The sequence below is a fragment of the Sander lucioperca genome, chromosome 1, assembly GCF_008315115.2.
Source record: "Sander lucioperca isolate FBNREF2018 chromosome 1, SLUC_FBN_1.2, whole genome shotgun sequence".
In the NCBI taxonomy this organism is placed as follows: domain Eukaryota; kingdom Metazoa; phylum Chordata; class Actinopteri; order Perciformes; family Percidae; genus Sander; species Sander lucioperca.
The window spans coordinates 52,084,642-52,104,270 of record NC_050173.1 but is presented as its reverse complement, the minus strand read 5'-3'; the positions used below and the strand labels follow the sequence as shown (position 1 = coordinate 52,104,270).

Here is a 19,629-nt window from a genome sequence, read left to right as displayed (position 1 = left end):
ATAGTTCATAACAGGACTGTAGGAATGCTGAAAGATTAAAAGCAAATTTTATTGGGATCCATCCAATGACGGCGTGACAGGACATAAATGAATCTGCCCTTTGCGGTGCGGTGTGGTTCACTGGGTACAGCACGTCATAAACGCTGCCTGGATTAGGACTTCAATTCCCACTGGGCCCACCTACGTTAAAAATGAATGCACTCATGAATAAAAGTACCCAGCTAATGGCATATGTTACATCATTTTGACCTTATTATAAATAGAAAAACTGTAAAAGGGTTGCCTGTTTGAGCTCTGGCTAATATTGTAGGAACAGACAATTTATTGCTGTGTTAAACAGCACGGACAATAAAGTGTGTTTTGGTTGCCCCAGACTGTATATAAAGATGCTAATTCATTTAGTTCATATAATGTCATTATTTACTGGTGGACTGGGTTTAGCCTGTGTAGTTCGTAATGCCTTTCACAAATGTAACAGGCTGTACAAAAGAATTAAGTTAAAGGAGACCTATAATGCTCATTTTCATGTTCACACATGTATTTTGGGTTTCTATTAGAAGATGTTTACATGCTTTAATGTTCAAAAAACACATTATGTTTCTCATACTGTCTGTCATAATATACCTGTATTCACCCTCTGTCTGAAATGCTCAGTTTTTTCTCCATTTTAGCGCATGTCTCTTTAAGAGCTCAGTCTGCTCTGATTGGCTTATGCAAAAATATGGTGCACCTTTGCAAAAATGGTTCTCAAGCCGTGTGTGTGTGTGTGTGTGTGTGTGTGTGTGTGGTTATCAGGGGAGCACAGCATAGCGCTGCTGAGATTAAATTCCCAGAGTTTACTCTGGCTATCAGCATTACTTCAGGTACTACAGGTTGGCTTGTTCCCATGTTTTCTCATCAAATCAGACCACAAAAGACTCAATGGGTTTGTGGGTTGGTAGGCACTTCAGATACCCAAAATGTATGCACAAGCACTGTAAAAGTGAGTTATTCATGAGATTTAGATGACATGATCAATACTGCTCTCATGTCTTTGTGCTAATCTGGAGCCAGGAGATGACTGGCTTTGTAAAAACAACAATTTGTGGTTTTAGGATGAGTTACATGCGCTAACTATTTCTTTGCCACAAACAGTTGGGTACAGTGACATGCTTGCTTGTCAAGAAATAGGATAGTTAATGCTCCATAACTCCCCCTTAAAACCACAAATTGTCATGTTCAAATTTCGGTTTGTGAACCAAAATGAAATGTGTTGCAGACTTTGAGGTTGCATTTAGGCAAACTTTTAATTTTGGAGAAAGCCAGGCTTGCTGTTTCTCCCTTCCAGCCTTTATGCTAAGCTAAGCTAATTGCCTCTTGGCTCCAGCCCCATGCTGAACCCACAGACATGAGAGTGTGGTATTGATCGGGTATGTGGACAATTATTTATTTGCCCACTGCGCCTTCACATCTTAAAGACACACCAGACCTTTTGCAGCAAATACGAAGACCAACTTCAAACGAAACAACCGTCGTACTATTCCTAATACATTTTGAAATCTATTGACCTTGGCTGATCTTGTTTTGAATCAAACAGTCTCCTGCAGATACAGATACAACGCGCAGCAAAGCCATGGGCAATAGGTTTGAGAAAGTTCTGGGTAAAATAAGCGTCTGTAGCATGGGATAAGCACTTTATGGGAGTTTGAAGATCAAGCAGCCTTTACAAATCAAATTTAAGACAGCTGGAGTTCATTCAAAAGTCCAGAGCAAATATAACTGCTCAAACTGAGTGCTGAGCTGATTCAAAGAGACAGAAAACATTCCATATATTCTTTGAAGCTGTCAGTACACAAACACTTAGGTCACCGTTTATGTCTTTAATAGGGGAGAGATTATCAGGATATTAGTTTCAGGGGAAGACAGCATGTGCTAGAAGTGAGGTAAATGGAAACTGTATCATATCCAGAGACATGTCAGAAAGCCAGGTTTGATAAGTAGCCTATGTCTAAATATTATTAGTAATCTTCCCCAAACCATCCAGCTTCATTAATCATCAACATTACGTATCCTCCGTTGGATTCTTGTTTTCACAGAAACCTAGTATCTTGCTGTCACTTTGAATCTTAAACCAGATTCAGTTTTTCTTCGTATTTATCTCTTTCTCCCTTGTTTATCAATGTGTCGTATTTGAATTTCAGACTGACATGATTTATTCTGTTATTTCCCTTTACAAGCTATACCATCTACTCCGATCACACAGCAGGAGGAGAATTTCAGCCAATGCTCTTTGTAGATCCAAAATTGACTTGTTAGCAACAATCAGTGGGTCTGATTGGTGGCGGGGCAATGTGTTGGCCTCAGCGGGGGGATGCTAACAAGCCTTTCTCTTTGTGTGCTTCCAGTCATCTGGAGTCGGATCGCAGCGCCCTGAAGAGGAGAGAGTGGGAGAGGAGGAACCAGGAGGTCCAACAGGATGAAGACCTGTTCTCAACTGGATTCAACCTGTTTGGAGAACCTTATAAAGTAAGAGTGATTGATTCATGCATAGTTCATAATTAGATCATTTAATATGGCAATAGTTAATCATTTATACATAGTTCAACATTTTGGGAAATGCACCTATTGGCTTTCTTTTCCGATAGTTATATGAAAAGGTTGATACCACTCGCGTAAAGCGAACTGGGTGGCGAATAAAGACTGGAATGTTAAAGGTACACTGTGTAGTGTTTTAAGTATTTTATTAGCTAAAACCAATGTCTTCATTCATAAATATGTCCTCATTGGTGTAAAATTACCTCTGCCAATGATCTGACTTATCCTCGTAAGCGAAGGATTTCTTATCTGTATTTACATTGGACGGGCAAGTCCAAGGAGGCTTCCATGTCGTTCCGCCATTTTGAAAAACTCTAATCGCTGAGAGGGACATAAAGCACTAGCCTACCTGTCTAGCTAACCCACAACACGTTTTCGTTCAGAGCCAGCGTCACGTGACTGAAACCAGCTAAAACGGAGAAGGAGATCAGTGAGAGGCGCTTGTCACCGCCCCGGCAAATTTGAAAGCCTGCACTGCACTTTAATTCATAATGGAGGATCATACTTATGCCGAGCCACAGGAGAAGGAATCCTCGTCGCCAAAAAAGCGAAAATTGGAAGACATGTTGTCATACCTTCTTGGTACATAACAGCTACTGTAGTTGCAACACGCATTTGAAAAAGCGAGGAGCTAGAGAGCACTATTCGTTTGAATGCAAAATACAATTTCACGGCTAGATGGGAGAAATTCCTACACAGTGTGCCTTTAAGGAATATAAACAGCATGTAACTCCACCTAAATCCACAAATTGGCATTTTTACATTTCTGTTTGTGTACATAGTAAATAAATGAAAAACAACATCTTGATGATTCAGCTTTATTGGTGTTATGGTGAGCATATTTTTTAACTTTTGAGCGAGCCATGTAGGGCTGTCCCGAACAGGGGCGTTGGACTGGGAGGGGGGGGAGGGTTCATGTGAGGAGGGCCCCCCAAAAATATTAGGGACCCATACCTAAGTACAGGGGTCCAGAATTTGGTGCTACGCCCCTGGTCCCAAAGAACATCTTTTGGGTTCCAGAGCCTCAGTAGAAATTAACAGTGAATATTGGAAGCATAGTGCTGCAGTGTTTTAGTCTTTAAATTGCATAAATTAGCCTAGCAGCTAGCAGACTTTTCTACCTGCCTAATCTAAACAGAACACTACAGTTGAATATCAGCCTGCATGTACGTTTTTTCAGTCTAACATTGTTGAAACAGAGCAGCTAATGATATTTATTAGGGTTGTCAATCGATTAAAAAAATTAATCTAATTAATTACAGACTGTGATTAATTAATAGAAATGAATCGCATACATAATTAACGGTGCCTGAACTGATACTTTTTAAGAAAGTAAAAAAAGAAAAGAAAACAAAGGGTACTAAACAACAGTTGGTGACATTTAAAGAACGGCTTGTTTATTGCTAAGGCCATATGGTCAAAATTAAATGATTTAATAATAATGTATAACAATAACTTATTTCACTAGTAAATTGCTGTTGAACGACAAAAACAACCACCAAGGACATTTACAATAACTTCAAATGCACCGCGAAGCTGTAGTTTACCAGTTTCATTGAACGCACCGTCTGTATTGTTTTTCCGACGGCAGCTGCAGATTGTTACATCCCGCTGTTGAGTCACAGTCCTCTACAGTAAAACACAGTCAAACTTTACACCGTTCAGTGTTAGCTGTCAGCATTGTAACTGTGTTTAATCCAGCTACTAGTTAGCGGTAGGCTAACGTTAGCTGCTGTTGAGTATAGTGTTAACTAGCGTCACATGCAGCGGTGTTTGTGTTGCCTGTATCGTCTGTTTCAGAGCATCAGAGAGAAGAGCAGACATATCAGTGGCACCAGATTTCGGTAGCCAGGGTTGGCAGGAAGAAGATTTTTACAAGTAAATGTTCCAGTTAATGATCCAGGCAGCACATTCTCGTCTCCCTCCTTCATTTTACAGTCCAATGGTGGCTAGAACGGCTCCGGGTCAAATGTCAATATGGAATGGATTAATCTGCGTTAATCTGCGTTATTTTTTTTAACGCGTTATTTTTTCTCAGATTAATTAATCGAAATGAACGCGTTATTTTGACAGCCCTACTATTTATCATTGGTATGGAGAGCAACAAGATAGCGGAATGCTGAGTCATTGCTGCTTGTCCATCTACTTTTTTGAGTATTGAGTATTCACCAATAATTAATCACCCATAATGGAGTACTGAATGTTAAAATTTATAATTTGCGTCCAAAAATGTTTTACTAATCTGATAAAAAATTCTACAGGTACTACTTGTATTGTCTTTGGTGCCCTGTTTTTTAGCCTATATTTGTTAACATTATAGCAAATTGGCACCATTAAAACAATGCCAAATTAGCTATTAATAGTCCCTCCTTGCAGTGTACCCATGACTGTACAGACAACTATCACAGGATTACTTTAATAAGAAGAACACTTTGAAACATGATGATTCTCATGCAAGTTCTGCAATTATAAGGAACATGTGATTTCTAAGCAGATTTATGGAAGTTTATTCGTGATTGACATTGAAGATAATGATATCCTCTGGAAGAGTGTAAGTCACATGAATGATATCAATATCTGTTTCTTGTCTGTGTGTTTTGACTGAGTTATGACTTCAAGATGGAGTGTGACTTTTGACTCAAATTCTCCTCAGTATCTTTGGGTCATGTCTCTCCCTCCGGTTTTTGGCTTTGTCCTGATGAATGTCTATCACAGATCATGTCATTTTCTGATGTTTAAAATGCTGTCTGGAGTTAAATTACAGAAGTGCACAGTGATTAGTTCTTTCCCCACACTACTAAAGACTTTTTTTTATAATTATACTTATATATACTTATACTTATATATATACTTATCTTATTTATACTTATTATACTTAATTAATTAAGTTGCACGCTTGGGTGCCCGGATAGCTCAGTTGGTAGAGCAGGCGCCCATGCATAGAGGTTTACACCTCGAAGCAGCGGGCCCGGGTTCAACTCTGACCTGCAGCCCTTTGCCGCATGTGATTCCCCCCCTCTCTCTCCCCTTTCATGTCTTCAGCTGTCCCGTCAAAATAAAGTCCGAAAATGCCCCAAAAAAATTATCTTTAAAAAAAATCAAGGGCACAAAGCCATATCACGCTTTTGATTTTAGTTTGTTGACAGATACTTTGCAAAAGCAATGGCTCAAAACAACGTTCAGGAACTTTTTCGATGTGGATGTGATTTAAAATACAAAGTCCAATACCTCAAACAAAACAAACGTAAGTAAAAATAAATTTACAGATTTAAAAAAACTACTTTAAAAAGTAAAAGTACACAAAAAAACTACCTAATTACATTAACATGTGTAACTGTAATTCGTTACTTTCCACCTCTGGGCTTAATGTAAGTTATTTGCCTCCCAGCTACGTATACGTAACAACATAGTGTTCTTCTCATCTTACTCGTAAAGAATGTGAATAATTGTATACCCAAGAAGACTATTTCTAAACTTTGAATGTAAAACAACCAATTTAACTGATGTCAAGCAAACAGTAACTGTCTGTCAGTTTGAGCCAGGTCTGTAGTACTGTAGTCCGGACTTGAGCCGTTTTTCTCTTGTCTCGGACTTGTCTTTGACTCGTTGGTATTTGGACTCAGACTTGTCTCGGCCATTGGACTAACCAAATATTGTAGTTGGTCTCGACCTAAAGTAACTTCCTCCTTCAAAACCATCGATGAAGCGCACTTGTTCAGAAAACAGGTTTTGGTTTAGTTCAAAATCCATCTAGAACAGGCATTAACATTGGTCCCCTGATATATTCCTGGCTGCGTCATATACCTCAATCATCAGGCTTCAATCATTTTCATTTTGGCCACTGACACTATGGATTCTTCAGGACGAGTATTCAGTTCAAGAATGTCATCATGTCAGTTTTTTAAGCGACAACTGTGTTGCTTGTTAATGGTTACATTTTCCATTAGCGGTCAAGAATGTTCTTGTTAAACCAGAATAAAAAGACTTGTAATCTAAAATACAAAGTTGCACTACAGCCTCATGTGACTTTAGTGAAATTGTTATACTTAAAGCTTTATTCTGTAACTTTTTCATATTAATGAATGTCCTTTACATTCAAGCCATTGCCAAATGAGTTGATACAAAGCTAATGAAGACTATCAGCTCCACACAACTCTCTCTGTATTTCTCAGTATGGCTATGTTCACAAAAATGTGTCGGTAATTACCTCTTCTTCTTGTGACTCCTTGGCTACAAACAACTGTGTGGAGGAGGGGTGGGGGTGGTGTGCGATCACGGAAGGCTTGTATCATGTGGATGCGCCGACAGTGGTGTTGTCATCACTTAGAATTCCTAATGGGGGAGATAGAAACTACGCGCTATAGCTTTAAAGTAAATAATATGGCCTAATTTGATCCTTTCTTTCTCGGTCGGGACTGTCACTCATTTGGACTCTGTCTTGACTTGGACTCAAACCTTTTTGGACTCGGTCTTGACTTGGACTCAAACTTCTTTGGACTCGGCCTCGACTCGGTCTCGACTAGTCCTGGTCTTGGACTTGTCTTGGACACGACAAAGGTGGACTTGACTACAGCCCTGGTTTGAGCTAACGTCAGCGAGCTGCAAACAGCACACAGTCATCTTTACAAGCTGGCCGAGCTGTGATTCTTCCCACCGAGTGCTGCTTTCTCCACACACAGAGCTCTCCCGTTGCTGGTTAGCAGACAGCTTTATACTTCGCTGTTAAGTTTTGATTGATCTCTGCGGGGGGACAATGGACATATCTGACACCAGAATTTCATTTGGGGAAATGGAGTGAATTTACGACATCTTAATCAGTGAGGATGGGCCACTCTCCTCTAAAGCAGCCCACTTTGTGATTTAGGTTCTTATGAAACCCCATTTGCCTTCTGTAAGCAATCAATTGGACAAAATGATTACTAACCAAGTATTATCCAAACGTTTATTTTGTACCATAATGCACTTTAATGCTGTTTTTGGGGATGATAAAGCTGATGATGGCCTATATATCATCGCAGGCTATTCTAACCATTTCCCCCTCTTGCTCTCCCAATAGTGAGGCCAATAGTTGGTAAGGTTGTGGTCTGTTCTGTTCGACGTAGGGTTGCACAATATATTGTTTTTTTATCGTCAGCGCGTTATCAACTTGCGCGACATACGCGTTGCGAAAGGCTGCGAAATATCGCGAAAAACACTAAGAGAATTGTTGTGTAAGTTGAAAGAAAATGTAAGTAGGAAACTGCACTTTAAAATGTACCTGTCTTTTTCTGTCTTCTTTTTTTAGTGGTGCCTTTAAAAGTGTTCAATAAACGAATGCTAGAAATGATTTCCTTTTTATTTGTTTGAAATTCAACAAGCAATTTGTTGTATTTTAGAAGATTACTGAAAGCAGCAGAGAGGCAGAACTGAGAACACTCTGTTTATTTATCGCAATAATAATCGTTATCACGATATTCGACAACGTTATCGCATATCGCGGTATTTTCCTCATATCGTGCAGTCCTAGTTCTACGGGACTTGAGATGCCATCATTTGGTTTCTTCTTTAGCTGAAAGTGAACTAGACCTGCATTAAGTCCACGGCACTCTCCTGCCCCTGTGTTTGAAATTGATTTTGGTTTGTTAACTCTCCGCCAGGCACTTGGTTATGCCGCCAAGTGTATCGACCTTGGGACAGACTGGCTTTGAATCTTGACAGATTGTGTTTAAGTGCTGCTATGTCTGAACACAGAGGACACTCACGAAGACGCTGCTCCGGGACCAGCGGCACATGAGAAGTTGTTGTCATAATGAATCTAATCCTTGGTGCCTTCATAATCCAACTAATTGTTTCCAACTAATTAATGGTGCTGAGGTCAGGGCAATGTGTGTGTGTGTGTGTGTGTGTGTGTGTGTGTGTGTGTGTGTGTGTGTGTGTGTGTGTGTGTGTGTGTGTGTGTGGCACGATATGAGGAAAATATCTAATTGCGATTATTTTTGACTGATATTGCAATTGCAATATGATTCACGATATTGAAGGGAAGGATCATGTTTGTATCATTATTCTCATTTTCATTGACTAATATTAAATCTTAAAAAATGTAAATGATTATAGTGTGATTTTTGTGAGGATCTGTACCAAACAAAGAGGTTTTCTGTAGGATAGGATTTGTAGGCCAGGACGTCTCTGCAGCACCATAATACTTCATTCAGAACGGCTTGACACATATTTTGCCTTTAACAAACAACAAATATTGCAGCTCTCTGCGATTTGGATATTGCACTAGTCCATATTGCGATTTCGATAAAATTGCGATTAATTGTGATCGTGTGTGTGTGTGTGTGTGTCGCCGTCACAAAGCTCTGTAGCAGCCTAAACAACTACCAACTGCCGCTCGGCGTCACGGAGCTTGTAGCTGACCAGCCAGCGGTCTCCTAGTTTTTGTATGATATCATACGTTTTTAAGTGTGCATTACTTTTCGTACGATATTATATGAACCCATTCTTGAGAATGCGTTGAAAAAGAACATTGATATATTACCTTATAAAGCTGAGGGTCAACACGTTAGCAATCTGACTTATTTACACATCCAGCTGATACAGAGCACCATTAGGGGCACGTTCAGACCAGAAAAAACATTCCGGTCATTCGCCGCATGGTCGTGGTGAGTGTCACTTTTAAAGGCCCATTTGTGTGACGTCCTGTGGTGTTCTTTAACCCCCCAATGTAGCACAAGTAGACTTTATACTTCGTTATCGTTTTCCGTCAGATCGTTTGTAGAGCTTGACTGCACTTGAAGGCAGAGAAAAGTTTTTGATAAAGAGAGTGGGACTAGAGCGGAGTTTTAGTCTATCTATCCTTTACTCATTTTCGATTCTTTCACATTCGCACCTGACAGAGGTGTGATGTCGTGCAGGAGCTTTCTACATCTCTCATTAAAGGTGATTAACTGAAGGGAATAATAATCAAAGGTAATACAAATTCAAACAAAACTTGGAGCAATGATGCATCTTATAAGTGACTGGCCCAAAGGGGTGAGTGCATCACTCATAGGGGACAACATGTTTACTTGTTTCATATTCCACCTCTTTCCAACTCATCTTTTTCCTCCATACAGTATACATCCCCAGTTTATCTCTCACTGCGAACCCTGAAAAACGGCTTTGGCACACCTTGCTACTTTCTTCTGCTGATTTATTTGCCACACTAACAATTAAATTATTTTTTTTTACTTTACAATTCAGTGGATTTACCAAGGCCTCTACGACCTCACCGCACTTTCTCTGTGTCTATGTGCTGACTGAATCAGAGACGTTTTGGAACCGAGATAGCCCCAACTCAGAGCCTTTTTCTGTATCTGTGTCACGGCCACGCCTCTTTAGGAGACTAGCGGCAGATCCTGAGTCTATTAATTCCAACGTGAACGTAAACACAGATTATGACTGATTCTTTCGTCCCCATAGTCACCAAAGTAAATATTGCACCCATTATTCACAAGCCGCATAGCTCCTGAACATTCTGACACTAAAATGACGGTTTTGAGACGGACAAATCAGGAGAAAATTAACTTTGTTCGAGACGTGTTTCTGTCTCAGGACCAAACTCTCGCGAGATGTGGCAACACAGCTAAGCTAACGTCAGCTAATGTTCATGAACGCCCTAACAAAACTAATTTCAGTAATGCTTAATATGTTTTAGCTGTGTAAATATCAAAGGTTGGCAAAAGAAAATATTAATAAATTATACAAAATATAACTAAGTTTAGGCACCTAAACGACAAGTTAAGTTTAGACAAAAAGATTGTGGTTTGGATTAAAACACTCCCAAGGAACGAACATGCTTTTCCTGGGTGAAAGTATTTAGTTTTCGCACTTTGTCCAAGTGATGTTGCCGTAGCTAGCTGTCAAAGATGGCGGCCGCTCTTGCACATGCGTGACTCACATCGTGTAGAGGACTCACGTAGTGTCTTGACCAACACATTCTCACTCTCCCATTGCGTAAAATACGGACGCTTGGTCATGTGCCTTTGGCGATTGTAAGCTACTCTAAAAGTCTTTTTTAGCGTAAGGACTCTTGGCGTTTGTTATTCACTCTAAAAGTGCGTCCTTTGGCGTTTTTTTTTATTCACGCTAAAAGTGTCCTTTAGTGTTGGGACTCTTGACGTCACTTTTGACGCTCTGGGTCGGGACATACTGACTGTCATGCGGCACAAGAACGGGGGCAGTTAGGTTTAGGAAAAGATCGTGGGTGGGGTTACAAAATGCCCTTTGCCACAAGCAAGGCGGGGCCAAAATAGACAAGAAGTCTATTTTATGCAAATGCTGAGCGATGCAACAAAGCGACTGCCAATCGGAGTAAAGGCAGCGTGAGGGCAGCGTGACATATGTCAGTGGCTCGAGTCGAAGAAAATAATTCAAGATGGCGGAAAACGCTTCAGGACATCGTATTTATGTACATATCTGATATGTTTGGCATTTAATCTCATATATTGTGTTACTTTTATTGAGAAATACATACTTTTAAATCCAAAAACATCGTTCTTGTAATTTAACAATACCTCTGACTTTTAAGACGTGGTTGAAGGTAGCACCCAAGAATATCTGTTTACTGTTGCCAAGCAACCAGGGGTAGGCTAGGCACGCCCAGGAGCGCCCACAAACGAGTGTGTGTCGCTCTCTTTTGTAGCTAATGTGACTGTAGGGTAAGTGTCCGTATTTTACAAGTTGGGAGTGAGAACGGGTTGGTCTTGACACAGCGTGTAATCTTTAGTAATAGAGAATCTTTGACTGAATTTTCCAAACTGCTCCTTTAGAGATCTATATCAACCCCCCTCCCCCCCTTTATTTTTTTTAATCATTGCCGGCCTCTCTCTTGCTGCTTTTTTTCTACCATCAGTCTCTCGCTGTACCTGTATATCTATCGTGTGTCTGTCACTCTAGTTCTGTGTCTTTCCCCCTCTCTTTCCCTCTCCAGTATTCATTCTCTCTGTCAGCTATTAAGCTAATCCCTCTTCTAATCCTGTTAAAGAGCGTTATGCTGTTAGCAGCTATTTGGGATGATCTATTCACACACACTTACACACACACACACACACACACACACATAGGTATTCATCCTCTCCTTCTCCTCTGTTTTCCATTTTGCCTCTCTGTAAATGTGTTTTCTGTTCCTCTTCAGCCACCAGATCTTTTATTCATGAGCCCGAGATGGAGAAGAGATGAGCTAATTTATTCACAGCTAACTTTGGCTTGCCACGGTGTGTAGTGTTTGTGTGTCTGTACACACACACACACACACACACACACACACACACACACACACACACAAACACACACACACACAGAAATTAAATCTGTTAAGATTATTTGAAAGCAATTCTCTCCTTTCTTGCATGAATCTTTTGTAAATAAGGCTTGATTCTTTGCCCTGTTTCATTTTTTTGGTATTTTTAATGGTTTCGCTGCGTTGTTAGAGTGTAAAAATGAAGGATACAGTGGGGCAAAGAGAGACATGATAGAAGAGATGAATGATGCTTCCAGTCTCATAGATTTGTGTTGACTTTTTTTAATGAGCTATCTACCCTAGTCCTCGGGCCGCATCACTGATTATATATTCATGAAGCACAGAGATGGACATAAAGGGTGACCAATAGCATTGATTTATGGAGAAAAAAATTAAAGTGTAAAAATATGGAGATACAAGGTTTCAATATATATATATATATATATATATATATATATATATATATATATATATATATATATATATATATATAAGTAAGTAAGTACACCCCTGTGTTCAATTCCCATAAAGGCAGGCAGATTTTTTTTTTAAAGGCCAGTTATTTCAAGGATCCAGGATACTATGCATCCTGATGAGGTTCCCTTGGCCTTTGGAATTAAAATAGCCCCACATCATCACATACCCTTCACCATACCTAGAGATTGGCATGGTTTTATTTCAGTTAACCTAATAGCTGGTTTGATTTGCACTAAGAGATGATTTTATTGAAAGTACCCCATGCCAATGTATTTATTTACAATACGTTATTCATTCACAAAGAAAATTGGTGTCCTTAAAGGTTGGATTTTTCCTCATTTTTTTTAATTAACGCATTAAGATCAATTTCCAAAAGATGATTTTTTTTATTCCTCTTTTTAGTCAACTTTAGCATGGGTTACAGCATGAGGACATAATAAGGATTATCTAGTAGCTGAGATGTAACTTCTACCTCTCTAGCGCCGTTTTTAACAACCAATAAAATAAATAGCCAGATAAGTCTCCTAACTTTTCACCCAATATGCTTTTAAAGCTCTTTCTGAGAGCTTAGAAGCAGTAGAAAATGCGATGATTGTTAAAGCCAATTATAGATGGGTTCAATGTCATTAGACCGCCTCAATATCTTTGAAGAAATATGGTGTGCAATTCATAGTGGAATTTCTTTCTATTTTTATTATATTTTATTTAAAAGTGTTAAATCAGCTTATTTGTGGAATAAAACATGAATGTCTAACACACATACATACATACACACACACACACAAATATTATTATTTAGTTATTGACTGAAGCTGTTTGCATAGGAAAATCATGGATCATGTTCAATAACTGATAATAATTTTGTTGAACCTACGATTGAAGATGTGTGGTTTTATTCTTCTGACCACAGTGAAATAGATGTAGTTTGAAAATCAACCCTGACAGCCTCTCACAGATCTGCATCATTGATGTTAAGTTCCGCTACAATCAGTGCAGGGATTATTCATTATTATTATTATTACATGTAACTTGATGCTCTCTCCAGAAATATGACCTAAGATTAGTTAAGCTCCTATTTCCTATGAACATGCATTCATTATTCATGATTTCATTAACCTCTCCAAATACAGGCAATTTCACCCTGTCATGGAAATTAGATAAAGAGTCTTATTCACTCCTTCTCATTCGTTTCAACCTTTTAAACCTATTGCAGCTTTATTTGACAGCCACTTCATGTTACCGCAGGGGTGATTAGCAGAGCACAGGTTGTCAAATACCTTTGCCTTTATGGCTGGATCTATTGATCAAACCACAAAAGTTATGTACAATAAAATTACAATGTCACATTGATCTTAGTCAGTGTTAAGTGTTCGTCATTTGTCTGTAATTCATGATGAAATTAAATTACAGGCTGTAGATCTTGCATAATTCAGACTTGGCCCATGATTAATATTTGCTTCCCAATTTGTTGCTCAGGTAGAAAATAAATGTCAGAGGGTGGTATAAAAATCTACTGGTTTTCAGTTTTTTTCCCCCCTCCTCTCCCAAGGCTTTTTGCAGGAATTTGGTTCCACATATAGATCTACTGAACACCCCTGCTGATTACCCTTGTCCTTTCAAAAACACCAAATGATCCAAACCATGTAGTTTCATCATTAAAGAAGCCGTCAATGACTGACACATATGGTACACTTGAGCTATTCTGAGGAACGTCTCCACATTAGCACGTAGCAGCAGAAGGTGCTGCACCGTCATAGATCAGTGAGGCTCGCACTGTCCTCCACGCCATGATTGCTTGAGAATCTGGGGTCAGGCTAATAATGATTCCTGCCCCATTAATTTTACTGCGCCAGCCTGGACTGGACCCTCTTAAGAGCGACATGTGTTTCATTAATCATTTGGTCCTGATGTCTGGTCAGTGGTCACCCTATCCGTCTCTCACTGTTCCTCTCCGGGTGAATAACGAGGGCCTTTAATCAAGCCTAAAGAAATGGAAAAATGGAAGACTTAATTAATACTCTTCTCTCTCTCTCTCTCTCTCTCCCTCCCTCCCACTTGTCTTTTTCTACCTTTTTTTTTCATTCAGACTAATAAAGGTGATGCGTTGGCCAGTCGCGTCCAGAACACATTGGGCTCCTACGAAGAAATGAAAGACCTGTTGACCAGCCATTCCAACCAGAGCCACTTGGTGGGAATCCCCAAAGGCAGCAACAACCTGCAGACCCCGACCACTTCAACGGCAGAGAGACCCACCATGGAGCCCCAGCTTTTCAACGAAGCCCTGAGAGGAGGAACGGGTGGAGGTGAAGGAGGAGGAGGAGAGGGAGGTGTGGACAAGAGGATGGGGAATTCATCTTCCTCATCGTCAACCTCCATGCAACCTCCCGCTTCGAGTGCATCGTCAACAAGCGCCACAACGATCCCACATCAGAATTCGAAAAAGTCTCGGAGCTCCATGGACTGGTCAAGGGTAGGCCACGGACAGAGCGCCCAAGGATCAGGCCTCGTTCTGGGGTTAGCACAGAACGGGCAGGGGCAGGTGACGGCAAGTGCGAGTGGAAGAGGGAAAATGTCTTTATTAGAGGAGCAGCAAATGCAACGTCATGAAGAGCTGTTTAGCTCCCTTAAAGATGAACTCGGTCTAAAAGGGGACTCAAGCCCTTCTTCCTCCTCTTCGTCCTCCTCTTCCTCATCTTCTTCTGGGAGAAGGCACTCTTCGCATCCGTCCAAAGCCCTTCCGCTCCCAGGTAAGCCCTTCACAGAAAGGCTTCAAAGGAATAGGTTGACATTTTGAGAAATACACTAATTTGCTTTTAATGTGAGAGCTAGATAAAAAAAGTCTATACCACTCCTGTATGTATGCCAAATTGTAAAGCTAGAGCCAGCAGCCAGTTAGACATAGAATAAAAACTGGAAGCAGGAACAAACAGCTAGCTTTGCTCTGTCCAGTGTTCAAAAAAATCTGCCTACCAGCACCTCTAAATTTTACAAAAAAAAGGAGTCAATACCACTCCTGTACAGCCAGCAGCCAGTAAGCTTAGCTTTAAATAGCATAAAACCTGGAAGCAGGGAGAAACAGCTAGCTTGGCTCTGTCCATCGTTAACATTTTTTGCCTACCAGCACCTCTACATTTTAGAAAAATAGAAGTTGATACCACTCCTGTATCTGTTTGCTAAATGTAAAGCTAGAGCCAGCAGCCAGTTAGCTTAGCTTAACATAGCATTACAACTGAAAGCATGGAGAAACGGCTAGCTTGGCTCTGTCCAGTGTTGTACCTACCAGCGCCTCTGAATTTTAAAATGTTATATCAAAGTGGGCTGATAGGGAGATTTTTTTAGATGGAACCAGGCTAGCTGCTTCTTTATGCTAAGCTAATGCTGCATTCATGCAGTGTCGGCACAATGGGAGGAACAGGAAAACCTCCCGTTATTTAGACATTGAGTGTTCAGGCATTCCAAGATGGTTACCCATGTTCCTAAGTCTTGTAGTCACATTATTCAAATATCCTAAATTAGCTACTTTTTTTACGTAACTGCCAGCGATTTGAGCTTTGCAGCCATTTTGCTAACGTTTGTTGACAAATAAGCTAGTTCTTTTTAACATGTGGTCGCTGTCAAAAATTCTGAATATCTCCATCTCTGAACTACAATTAAGAGGCTGCCATGAATGTTTTTTCACTTGGTCTTTATGATTACAATAAAAAACAACACAATGTGAATGTGGCTAATAAGCTAATAAATTGCTGTCTCTAGCTTTATATTTAGCGTAGAGACACGAGAGTGGCATCTATCTTTTCATCTCTCCTCAAGAATAGGCACATTTCCCAAAATGTCTAACTATTCCTTTAACCGTGGGGAATATCTCAGAATGTGGTTAATTAAACCTGCCATTCACACAACAAAAAGAGGACTTCCTACATTTTGATATGCATGGGTAATCTTTGTATTTGCTGGAGCCATGAGTGCTGATGAATAATTTCACTGAATAATTTTCAGTGCGAAACAGACTCTATCACCTTTTGGGTGGGATTTCTGAAACTAACATCTGCATTCAATGATAACCACATCTTTCAGTTGATTTCTGAACCACCAAGCAACACATAATTTGCTTTGATTGTGATTGCTTCCATCCATCTGGGAGAGAGGATTTTTGGCGTTCAACCGTCATTAGATTTTGACAGAGCAGAGCAATATTCTCCTATAACAGGTGTTGTTTTGGTTATTTTTGACTTTTCTTTTAGATTTTTCTCCGTTTTCCTTCTCTTCACAGATGGTGGCAATTTTCGATCTTCCACCATGGACGGTGGCCATTTTAAGTCTTCCACTAACACAGAAAATGGTGGACATTTTAAATCCTCCCCATTAGAAAATGAGACAGGTTGTCAACTCTCTACATCCTCCTCTCCGCTGGCTTCCACATCACTTCTGACAACGCCTACTCCTGGTCTAACCACTCCCACATCCGGACTGACCACGCCCACCTTCCCACCTGGAAGCCTATCAGGGAAGCCAATCGCAGTCCAGCAGAAGCCCACAGCGTATGTCCGACCAATGGATGGCCAGGACCAGGCGCCTAGTGACTCTCCCCAGCTTAAACCCCCCTTAGTGGCCACAGAGGGATTTAACAACAGTCAGTCTTACGGAGGAAACTCTGGGAATGCGAAGAATAAACTGCCAAAACTGAGTCTCAGCCACGCAGGGGAGGTAAGAGAACAACTACCATGACTTATACTATTACCAGGGTTTCCCCCAGAAAAATTGTTAGGCCCGGTGACAAGTGTCTTTATTTATTTTTTCGATAAGGGCCTGCCTGGGGCCAGTCACAGACCGATGGCAGCATTAATGTAGAGCCCAATACTTTCTGTGATACCAGAATCATGGACGGAATCGTGAAATTGAGAATATAAAAAAATAAGATAGATATAAGACAGATTCCATAGGGCCCTACATGAAGTCAGTGCTTAAAGCTAACTGGAGATTTCAAAATATGACTACGTCTACATTTCCAAGCGGGCTGCCCCACTGTAACTGCAGTTTAACAAACTTCATAAAAAAATAATTCCCAGTGGCTTAGGCCTAGTGGGGGGGCCACTAAAGCCCAGTGGGCCACCAGGCTTGCAATACAATGAGGAAAACCCTGATTACTATCAATATCAATGTCTAGTAATGAACGGTGGTCGGAACACTAAAACAAATTTCTGGTGATCCATTTTCTCTGTTAGATCGTAAATAGTTTTCTCTCCTGTGTATATAACAAATGGGGGGGGGGGGGGGGGGGTTGCCAGGTGGAAAAATAAGTTTTGCCAAGATACATTTTCTGTCAAGTGTCTTTTAAAAGTTATTCATGTTTTCCTCCAGCTGAGTTTTAATTTCTCCCTGCATTCTAAACGCGACGTACCTAATCTGTTTTAGCAAGCCATGTTGTCTTTAAAGTGCATGGAGAAATTAAAACCCAGCTCCCTTCACCTAATTTCCTCATTCGTAATGAATATGAATGATAAGTGCACCTTTAATTCTTTATTTTGCATTGTTCGAGGATGACAGCTGACATAAAGTGTTATTATTTAAAACAAATTGAACTGAAAGAACAAAGATGTAGACTAATTATTATTTGGTTACACTGCCATTTACATAGTTTATTTAATTTAACCATATGCACAATCATATGGTAATAACATGTATTATTATAACTTTATTCTTAGGAATTGGCACTTAAATTAACCCATTCCTCCTTAACATTATACTAAGGCTATAAACCACACCTACATGGCAAAAAAATAATCTAAAATGTCTTCAGGAGCGTTTGGTTGAGCTGGTTAACAGTGACACATGCGGTCTGTGCTTCTCATGTCGTAGGTTTGAGTGCATGTTTGCATTTTTCGATACAGTAATATCAGCAATTGTCTTTTTTTTCCGAATCCATTATTATTTTGTTAAACGATATCATGGTGAATATTCACACGTTGCTAATTGAAATGTCAAATGAATCTGACAGTACCAAACTCCTCCACAATTCTCTCTTTGACTCACTCACTTAGCTCCCTGTCCTGCTCTCTCTCTCTCTCTCTCTCTCTCTCTCTCTCTCTCTCTCTCTCTTTCTCTCTCTCTCTCTCTCTCTCTCTCTCTCTCTTTCACCCTCTCTCTCTCTCTCTTTCACCCTCTCTCTCTCCCTCTATCTATCTCTCACTCACTCACTTTTTTTTCAAAACAGCGAGAAACACCAGGCTTGATGATGATGATGCGTTTGTGTGCTGTGTGAAACTGGTTGACAGGCCGAGTAGTCATCCATATCGAGCAAGCCAGCTGTTCCCGTGCTTTGATTGTGTGTGTGTGTGTGTGTGTGTGTGTGTGTGTGTGTGTGTGTGTGTGTGTGTGTGTCTGTGTGTGTGTCTGTGTGCGTGTGTGTGTGTGTGCGTGTGTGTGTGCATGCACTCCAAATGAGCCCGAGATGGCGCTTTGAGCATATGGCTCAACGAGAAGGAAAAAAGCAAAGGGAGACTGGGAGGGTATTATAATGTACTTTACTTTCAACATTTTCTTATGGAGGGTGGAAAGAGAGTAAGCACAGTCATGGCCGTGAGTGGTTTCCTTTCACTTTGTTTTACCCACACATCCATGGATGCACCGTTATCGCCTGCTTACCACTTAGTTTTCACTCCTCTCATATTTACTCCGAGGAGAATTTATTGGAAGGAAAATGTAAACTCGATGCAGGACTGAGGCAGAGGAAGAGAGGGATATGAGAGAAAAAGGGGAGACTGATTATAGGAAGTGTGGGGGGGGTGTAGAGGACGATGACAAGAGTAAGGAGGGATAGAGGAAGACAATGACTGACTGATTACGGCACCTTATCACCGCTGTATTTGTTCTGGTTAGATGAGTTATTGGATGTGTTCTGCAGCTTAAACAGCAAATAGCAGCAAAACGGAGGATTGAACCAGACAACCAGAGACCAAATGAAAGACTGAGAATCCTGCTGCTCACTTTATGGCAGCACACAAGGTTAAATGTCCACATATACCCTTTTGATTATTGAATGTGTGAAATGAAGGTTTGGCATCATAGTAACAGGAGTAACAGTGGTTGTCCTAATGCTTCACATAAGCGCGAGAGCAGTAAAATACATTTCTGTGGAGTGAATCAGCATGATTGATTTTCCATTTTAACGATTTTCAAATGAGTGCACGTGCCACGAATGTGTATGAAATATTTAGCTCACGGTTCTGTGATTTTTGCGAGTGTGTGATGAGGGTGCGTTTGTGTGTCCGTGTGTGCAATAGGCCTTTAAACTAATGTGGAAGCCTTCTGTTAGCACT

At 40.4% G+C, this 19,629-nt stretch overlaps 1 protein-coding gene across 2 annotated transcripts in view; it reads left to right on the top strand.

The window, feature by feature from the left end:
• The window catches only part of aff2 (AF4/FMR2 family, member 2), a 237,628-nt gene that overhangs the window by 61,113 nt on the left and 156,886 nt on the right, over nt 1-19,629 (top strand). For both annotated transcript variants that reach the window (XM_036005808.1, XM_031280093.2), the window contains exons 2-4: nt 2,385-2,505; nt 14,400-15,060; nt 16,584-17,017. In XM_036005808.1, the coding sequence (XP_035861701.1) occupies nt 2,385-2,505; nt 14,400-15,060; nt 16,584-17,017 (1,216 nt within the window). The remainder of the gene's footprint in view (nt 1-2,384; nt 2,506-14,399; nt 15,061-16,583; nt 17,018-19,629) is intronic.